This window comes from Lissotriton helveticus, chromosome 7, assembly GCF_964261635.1.
Source record: "Lissotriton helveticus chromosome 7, aLisHel1.1, whole genome shotgun sequence".
NCBI lineage: Eukaryota > Metazoa > Chordata > Amphibia > Caudata > Salamandridae > Lissotriton > Lissotriton helveticus.
Genome location: NC_136068.1, coordinates 1,836,264,720 through 1,836,274,656, shown reverse-complemented (window position 1 = coordinate 1,836,274,656; position 9,937 = coordinate 1,836,264,720). Strand labels below are relative to the sequence as shown.

Sequence of the window (9,937 nt, the reverse complement as noted above, 5' to 3'; positions counted from 1 at the left end):
CGCCTACCTGTCTTACAAGTCTATGTCTAACAAAGGTCTTTTTTGTACACCTTTCTCGCAACCTGCTTGTAACTATGAGGGCTGTATGCCAATGTCAGAGTTTGGGACATTTTGCATGGCGCTTTTGATCAAATGTAATTCAACAAGCTTTTTTCTTTTTATCCCACATATTCAAGTCAGCGAGTCATTTCACAATTCTCGCAAAGCCATTAACAAAAATGGTGTATAAATAATGATTTTATTTGATCTTGCTTTCATAAAAAGGCAATTTTTTGCAGCACCATTTTCTTCTGTTGTAACATTCGGAACTTTTGACTCTGCCATGATTTAGGTAAGCACATTCCGCATAATCTTCTACTATAAACCTGCAACAAAAAGAAGACAATCTCAGGGCTTTTCTTCAAATTTACATTAAGATCAGAATAAATGTTAACAAAAGCTTATAAGACAGCACAGTTTCTAAATAGTATATAAAGGGAAAACTATACGAGTTCACCAGCCCGGGAATGAGAGCCTGGGAAGACAGACACTGGTCAGTGATGGTGGTTAATATAAGTGACACATGGGCTTCATGAGAACCAGGAGTCAAGATGATTGATCATCTAGTTTCATCTTTAATAATATGCTGTAGTGGGCATATATTTTACACCTGCGGCAAAAGGAAGAAATCATAACAGTATACATCCAACATAAGAGACGATTATGGGGGACCGTTTTACTACTGTTAATTCTAGTAAGCCAAACATTCACAACACAGGAGCCTTGAGCAGCAACACAGAATGATGTGTGAGGTCTACAATGTCTACAATGTCAAACAGGTCTTGGTGGGTTATCTTGAATGATCTAAATAAGAGAGCCCAATGTAGGTCTAGGAAGATCTTATAAGTGCTGTATTCAGGAAAACCACCCACTGTGTAAACGAGGTCATTTTAGAGTCAGGAAATGAAGATATGTTAAGTGGATGGTCTGAGAATTTGGGATGCATTCAGCCCACATGGAGACTAAACAATGTGAATTTCTGCATGCAAGAACATCTGAAAGCAGTACCACACTGATTTCAGTAGTTTTAGTGTGCATTAGTTGCTGGAGAAAACAGCAATTCATTGACTAGTCTTATTTGAAATATAAACTACCTCACAGTGAAAGGTTCTGAACTAGCTGTTCTGACCCTTCTCTGAACATTCCGTTTGCTATGATGATCTACGTGTGTCTGTTGTGCATATTGGGAAGAAAACTATTGTCTGCAAAGTGAAGCATCACGTTACCTATGCACCAATAACAAATGCTAGGCTGTCAATCATTCTCCAAGCCAAGAGGAGAATTAGGGGCATATTTACAAGAAAAGTGACGGAGCACGGCGTTAGCCTTCTTGGCTAAACGCAACGCTCCGCCACTTTGGAAACGCTTTGCTGCATCGTATTGTTGTAAGGTGTAAGATTGTAAGGTGTCACTTCCCGCACAAACAATCTTAAATGGCGATTTGTAACTTCTGTGTGCGGCTTTCTGAATCACACATAGAAGTTGCAACTTGTCATTTTTAAAATGATTGTTTATGTGCAGGAAGGGACATAAAAACAGCAAAACGCCATGCATGATTCTTTATGTGTGCTGCACAATGAAACACACACAAACAGCAAAAACGTGGAGAAATAAAGCATTTCCCCCTTGTTGCGCCATGTTAAGACCAGGTTATTTTGGACTTCATTTTGGCGCCGATCTATATTTACACCACCTATGTAAATATGGGGCAGCGTCAAAATCAATGTGTTGCGTCAAAACGTCCACCCCAACCCCCATTGCCTACCCCTTTTGCGCTAAGTATAATGTGAAAGGGTGCCTTATTTACAAGGCAGCGTTAAGCCATGTTAAGTGGCTTAATGCGGTCTTTTATATAAGGTAAATCTCGTATCGCCACACAGGAACATCGGAAAAAGTGATGTTCCTGTGGCGATAGGGGCTTATAAATATGCCCCTTAGTGTCTTCAGAATTGAACAACAAGTGATCGAGAGTGATTAAGAAACATCAGACTGATAACTATTCTCCAGCCACAAACTTTCATTTGACATTAAAAATGTCTTCCATGACAGTAATAACTTCATTTGTTTTGAATTTCTAATTATACAACAAATTCTGATCCTACAACTATTTCCAATGTGTAAAAAACAAGGACCCCCTGATATGGATAAAGTTCCTGGGGCAGGGTAAACAATGTGTGTAAAGTAACGCACCCAGGCAAACAATATGACTACTGGCACAGGTTAGATGGCAAACACACCAAAATTAATAATAGTACACAACTGATTTAGCATATAAAGTACATTTTAATTTCATACATAAAACGTCATGAATAAAATCATTGACTTATTGATAAGACTTGATAAAACATTATTGCATTATCACATATGCATTAATTTTGTAAAAATTATGATATAAGTAAGGGATGGTTTCCTGTCTACGCGTTTCGACACGTTGAAGGTGTCTTCCTCAGGACTTTACCATCATGATGCTGTAAATAAATAAACAATCTTTAAAATGTTTGTCTCTTCATGCTAAACAGTTGTTAATGCTAAGTATAGTTTGCCAGATTCTGACGGCCAGTAAGTTGTTCAAAATACATGATGTACCGCCTAACATTTGGTTCAAAATACTAGTGAATATCATTGAGACATGCTTACAATTGCATTAGTAAAAAAGAAGAGAACAGAACAGTTGAAAATTCCACAGTTGAAACATGTGAAGCAGAGAGATATACATGCTTGCATTTGTTTACATTTCTATTAATGCAGAACAGTTGAAATTTCCACAACTGAAACATGTGAAGCAGAGAAATATACATGCTAGCAATTGTCTACATTTCTATTAATGCAGAGACAAACTGACATTTCATGTAAATTTATCCAGTTTTAGAGCATAAACACATGAAGTGAAACGATAACTGTACTTTTCAGGTAATAGTCAGGGAGATGGAAAGATACAAAAGGAAAAAGGGGGAGAGGAGTTGGTTTGGGGTTGGGGGGGTATTTATTGACTCATTTTAGGTGCTGCATTGGTCGAAAATTTAAAGGGGAAATGGAAGCCTATTTACATAACAAAATAATGACATAGTATATCTTCACGCTAATATTTTTGGTAAAATACCTGCATATATTCACTAGTATGTTGAACCAAATGTTAGGCGGTACATCATGTATTTTGAACAACTTACTGGCCTGGCCGTCAGAATCTGGCAAACTATACTTAGCATTAACAACTGTTTAGCATAAAGAGACAAACATTTTAAAGATTGTTTAGACACACATTACCCAAGATTAATGAAATAATATTGATGGTTAGTAAAGCTAAGTGGAATTCACCAATGTTGTATCTGCTGCTTATCAGATTGATTGCAACCATCCTCTTGCCATTTAACTTTGCGACACAATGTGGAGTTTTCCGTTTAAAGAGAATGCCTTTAGGACTGGAGTCTGTGAGCTTCAGTATTTCAAAGACTGATGCACACATTGTTTGGCCATCTGTAAGGTGTTTGCTACCTGGTGATATACTGATATATGCAGAGGCAGAAGAGGAACATGGCTTTAAGATGAATAGAGTACTTGAGATCTTGCAAGAAAAGGGTTTTAACAGCTAAATCAGAGAAGTGCATTATTAAATTAAGCATTGTTACATATTTGGGGCACACCATTGAGGGTGATGGTAGAAGACCCAGGGACAAATTAATTGATGTGATTCAACACGCTGATGTGCTGTCCAATATTTTAGGACCTAGATTTGGGGAATAATGTTTAAAGTTCGATTTGACCATAAACCAAAGACAAGCATACGGACTACACATGGTTCAAGTATAGTTTCACCACAAACTCCTCGTTGGTTGTCTTGTATGGACGAGTACAATTTTGTGGTAAAATATTTGGAAGGTAAGAGTGAGTTTACAGATAGTTTATCCAGGATTTAAGAAGTATAAGTATATCAGGATGACCAGGATGGAGATATGGAAGTATGGGGAACTGTAGTTGGCATCTTTGACAAATACCATTTCAAAGGAGATATGGAATAAGGATGAAGAGTTGAGATGCATTTTGAATTACATTTAGGCTGTAGTCGAACTAAAAGTAGAATTTGAGATTCCTTTTGGTGGCCAAGTACACATAGAGAAGTTGAGGAAGTTGTTAATGAGTGTGAGTTTTGTATCAACAGTGGCAAGATGTACAAGGACCGCATCCAACCACTGCAGACTGTAGAATTTCATATGAGGCCATGGGCCAAGATTGCAGTAGCCATTATGGGATCAATGGATATTCTGGGAACTCCGAACAAGTATCTGGTGGCAATGGTATATTTATCTAAATGGGTTGAAGTTGAATTCATGTGTGTAAGATAGTCACAAAGAGTAATAAAGGTTTTTCCAGAAAGTATTTAGGAGTAAAGTGTACACTGATGTTTTAATTTCTGATAATAGACCATATTTATGTTCAACTGAAATGTGTAAATACCAGGTAGACCGCAACATCATAAGAGGAAAGCGGTTTATACTCCCAAAGCCAATGGCTTCAGTGAGAGGTTCAATAGAGTAGTGAAAGACTCAATTAAATTGGTAATATCCAGCAGGAAACCTTTCATAGAATGAATAAGACCAATTATGTGGTTGTACAGATCAACTGTACATGAGGTCACAGAGCATGCCCATTTGAATTAATTCAGGCTAGGAAACTGAAGACTGTATGAACAAGAAAGGGATGTGATTTGTCTAGCAGGATTGATGTTGAAGCTTTTGAGACTAGGGTTAGGATGAAAGAAGAGAAATACAAGGAGTACTATGATGACCATGTGAGCGTGAAAGAAACGGTTTTGGAAGTTGGCCAATATGTCCATGTGGAATCTCCTAGGTATATACGCAAGGATGATACCAATTTTTCTAAAGCAATGAGTTATCAAAGTTGGTGAAAAATAGGTCAAGATGTAAGATCATACGGTATGGAACAAGAACAGAGTCCTTTTTTGGGATCAGATGCTCAAAGAAACAGAGAATGTTGAGCAACATGAGATGCTGCAAGCATATGAGAAGGCAAAGAAACATGGGCAAACCAGAAAGATTTCCAGACTAATATTAAATGTCAATGTTACACTCTGAAACATGTATGTATGGATTATAAATACATTGACAAGTTACGATGTTTTTATATTAAATAGCATTTAATGTGTTTTATTCTAGTTTATTGCTTCCACAGTGTATGTTCCGTTGTTTACCCATATTATTATAACAAGGCGGGAGAAGAGTATTTTCTATCAAGAAGAGGTTTTCCGGGAAAACATGGTGGCCGGCAGTTAGCGGGTCGCGGGAGCAACTTCGGAGCACGAAAGATTCTCGGGCGAGTGAGGAAATGACAGGTTACAAACTTTCAAGATGCGTAAGACACAAGCGGAAAATAACCCAGTCAGTACTTCCGAAAGATAGATCTATTTATCGGGGAATTAGGCACAGGATTGTATCTGCCCGGTTTCCGACGGGGTCTGCAAATCAGTGGCGGCACAATGGCGTCGGAAGTGGCGTCCGCTTCAGTAATCGGCAATTCATGGTCTAGGGCGGCCCTGGAGTTTCGGAAAGGAAGAGGGGCGGCAGTCAAGAGTCCCTTCTGGGGGGGAAGAATCTCCAGACTGCACTCGAACGTTGATGGCTGGAGGTAGGAAAAAAGGGGTGAGTGGGGCAGCCCAGAGGGAGGTATTATCTTATCTTCATCTTGACCTATTTTTCACCAACTTTGATAACTCATTGCTTTAGAAAAATTGGTATCATCCTTGCGTATATACCTAGGAAACAGCAGCACAAAGTACATGATTGGGGAAGCTGACTGGGGAGATTAGCGGCTGGTGGGGGAAAGGAGCGAGTCAACAGGGGAGCCAGGTCTGTTCCTTTTGCTTGAGGAAACGGCAAGAGAAGATTCAGAATCGCCAGACTGCACTCGAACATGGGTGGCTGGAGGTAGGAAAAAAGGGGTGAGTGGGGCAGCCCAGAGGGAGGTATTATCTCGCTATGCACTCAGGAGCCTGAGGTTAAAAGAGAAAACCTCTACTGACAGTGTTCAACTCTGTTAGTACACAACCTGAGTATTTTAAAGCTATTGCCACAGCTACAGCCAAGGAGCCCTATCAATGGAGGTTAAGGCTAATACAAGGAAAATTAAGATAAGAAAGTGCACGCCAGAGCTAAAAGTGAAAGCTACTCCGTCTCTCAAAACCTACTTCAGAATTTTACCTAAAACAGCACCCCTGCCTGATAATAAAGCAGACGAGCAGGCAAACTCTCAGGAAAAGGGGAGTGCAGATCAGGATGCAGGGTCTAAAGATTGGGATTGGTAGGGGGTGGGGACTGGATTAAAGATATACAACCTAACAGGTACCAAGCTTTGGCGTTACTGTCCCTAGAAAAGAGATGCTGAAAAACAGTCCGTAGTTGAAAAGAGGTAGACCTCAACAATACAAATGGATCAAACAAGTTATGTCCCTGATGGGGGTCCCAAGAGGAGTTTAAACCAGGTGGAGAACGAGGACCCGGCTATTGGAACTCTCCTGATGGCATTAACTGCCGAGATTAAGAATAGATTTGAGACTTCTGAAGAGAATCAGAGGGAGGTTAGGCAGGTTTGCAAATCTCTTGAGAAAAAGATAGATGACCTCCGCTGCAGGACAACAGCGGTAGAGGGAGAGGTGAAGGAATTAAGAGAAAAGGAACAGGCAAATTGTTCTGAACTAATGAGATTAAAATTAGAAGAAAAGTTGCAGCAGGAAAGAATGGAAAGGATGGAGAATTTCCAAAGAAGAAACAATATAAAGATCCTGTAAGTACCGGAAGGCAAAGAAGGTGAAGATATAAAGTCCTTTGTGGTGAAGTTGATTAAAAAGGAATTACAGTTGGAAGAGTCAGAGGATGACATAGCTTGAGACTTGCAACGGATGCACAGAGCCCCCTTCAGGTTAAATACTAACAGGATAAAACCCAGAAAGATCTTGCTCAACTTCTTAACCTTTTCTTTGAAAGAGAAGATACTGTCAAAAGCTTTGAGCTTAAAAAGAATAGAAGTTGAGGGAATTAAATATGAGATCAGATCAGATCGGATGTCTCAAACACTACCTCAAATGGGCAATGGGAACTGGGCAAAAGGAAGGAAACACAAAAGTTTGGGCGCTACAGTGCAGCTAAGATTTCCGGCTCACCTGAAGGTCATGTACAAGAATAAAATGTCTTATCTTCCACTCAGCTGAAAAGGTCGACGACTTTATCAAAGACCAGCAAGCTGGAGATTCATGATCAAGGGACAGTGATTAGTTCTTGGTTATGCACATAAAAGAAATTAGTTGAGAAAAAGAAATGCGCACACAGAGATAGAGGAAAGTGTCTTATAGAATAAAATAAAATAATAAAATAAACAAGAAAGGAAAAAAAATATTAAAAGAGAAAAAAAACTATTGAATAAATAGAAGATTACCTTGCTCAGTCACGTAATTGAGAGTACGCTCGGGGGGGCCATATGGCTTTCAGCTGTGTAGATTTAGGGATGGGTTTTCGGGGGGGGGGGGGAGAAAGCACAGGGTAGGGAGCAGTGGGGAAAAAAATAGTTCCTCAGAAGCCTCGTGGACGAGTAAGGTTTTTTTTTTTATCACACTCTGTTGGTATTAGGGATGGGTTAAAAAAAGGGAGTCTTAAAAAAATTCTCTCTTGGAACATAAACGGTCTCAGGGTACGAGGGAGGTGAGAAAGAAATTTACAGTATTTAAAGGACTGTCCAGCTCAAATTATAATAATGCAGGAAACCCACCTAACTGAGAAGGAGGGTATGGAACGGTTTAGGTCCAAGAGTTGTATTGCTGGATTGCCCAAGTTGCATGTACAGTTAAAAAAGCAGTAACCAAAGGGGTAGCTATACTAGTTAAAAAAGGTGTGCAAGCAAGGTTAGAGCCCTATGTTTCCGCCAAATCCCACCCTTTTATATTGGCAGGCTACTATGGACCAAATCAGAATGATTTTAACCCCCTTGGGATAATTAATGGTAGAGTTAATAAATGTCTCAGACCCAATTATTTTAGCTGGAGATTTCAATGCAGTCTTAAATCCCTCCCTTGACAGATCATCTCACAGTAGGGCACTGGTTAACCCAAAAATGTCAGCATGGATTAAACAGATGATGGAGCAATTGGGATTGTGCGACCTTTGGCATCAAAGAGCAGGTACACAAAAAGGCATCACCTTCTATAATATAAAGTACAAACACCAGTCGAGAATAGATTACTTTCTCATTGATGGCAATATAAAGGGTCAGGCTCATCGTATCGATCACGTGTGGGTGTTCACTTTTCCGATCATTCGGCAGTGATTCTCCAAATGAAGTTCGGTGAGCTGGCTGTTCAATCTAGGTGGACTTTAGATCGTATGGAGTTATTGAACTGTTGAGTAAAGAGACTGAGGAGTTTTTTTAAATAACTGGGGCTCGGCTTCTCCGGGTATAACCAGGGATGGCTATAAGGGCTCTTTAAAGGGAAGATTAGAAGCTCTGGGTGCAGGGAAAAGGAGGAGATACCATGAAGCAGTATCAGCTCAGGAGGAATGGCTTCACACTTTAGAAAAGCTAATAATCGTTCTGGATAGAGAGGAAGAGGTGAGTACAAGGTTGCAGCAAGAAATAACACAAGTTAAGTCCAAGTTAGCAATAGTTCTCGAGGACAGGGTGAGGAGCAGGTGGGTGGCTAGTCGTTTAGCTCATTTTGAGTATAGAGAAGGGTGTAATAAGTTGCTGGCCTGGAAGGCGAAGAAAGAGCAAGCGAGAAATCGAATAGACCTGGTGATATGCGAGCAAATTTGGGCCTTGATCGAAGATTCGACAGGAATAGAACTAATTTTACATAGCCACTTTAGCAAAGTGTACTGTGAAGACCTCGGGCCAATAGAAGAAATAAAGGAGTGGTTAGGACAGGACTATGTAACCCCCCTCCCTCAAGATAAAGTAAGGGTCTTAAACAAGGAAATGGAAAGTGATGAAATAGATTTTGTCCAAAATGTGGTAGTATAAAGGAGGATAATGTTCACATGTTTGTGACGTGCCCAGAACTTCAGGTCTTTTGGAGAGACGTGAGTAAGGCCCTGTCTGAATGTATGATAATCAGCATTGAGGTAAGCGTTATGCTGGTTATTTTCAGGCAGCTTGATTTGTTGGTGAAGACTACAAAGGTCCAAGCAAGGCTGATTTTTTATAGTATATTATTGGCGCGCAGGGAGATCTGTAAGCTATGGGTATCCGCAATTCCTCCAAGTTTTGAAAACTGGGTTATTTCAGTTAAATATATAGCCTCCATAGACATGCTGGGTGTCAGCAATCATGATATTTGGCTCCCGATACTTGATTGGTGTAAAAGATGAGTGTTTAGTAAGAAAATGAAAACAAAGATATAGGGGTCCAATGATCAAGCCTTGATGCCTCTACTGGTATTTCTCTATGTTTCCCCCTCAGTGGAGTGTGGATGAGAAATGATCAGAGGCCGATTATGAAAGATAGAGATTTATTACATGGGCGATATAGGTGGAATCTCCGTATCTTTCTCTTGTGATCTCTCAGCAGACAGAGTTTGGACAGCTCCCATGTAACAGTGCAAGAGATAGTGAGTGCACTCTCTCCAATGAGGCAAATGAAGACAAAAAAAAAAAAATTACAAAAGTTTTTTTCCCCAGTTTTGCTCGTAATTAATGGTAGGAGATATGTTGTAAGGAATGTTACTTGCGTGCCATTCTTACCTGGAGTTTGCAAGAAATATAGAATGTATTAGTTTGAGTCGGATAGTCAGCTGGATGGAAAGGCCTGGATTAGCAGGTCGGTCACTTTGAGTAGCTACCCAATAAACTACTTAGTACTTATTACTATCCTGTCATTTTCCCAACAGAAGTGTCAGAGA

General features: G+C 39.9%; 1 protein-coding gene across 1 annotated transcript in view; it reads right to left on the bottom strand.

Moving 5' to 3' along the window:
* Window positions 1–221: 221 nt before the first annotated feature.
* Window positions 222–9,937, bottom strand: part of LOC144767753 (C-type lectin domain family 2 member E-like) — a 54,309-nt gene continuing 44,593 nt past the window's right edge. The window contains exon 4 of the mRNA XM_078651139.1: window positions 222–365. Within this exon, the coding sequence (XP_078507265.1) occupies window positions 239–365 (127 nt within the window). The 3' untranslated portion in view covers window positions 222–238. The remainder of the gene's footprint in view (window positions 366–9,937) is intronic.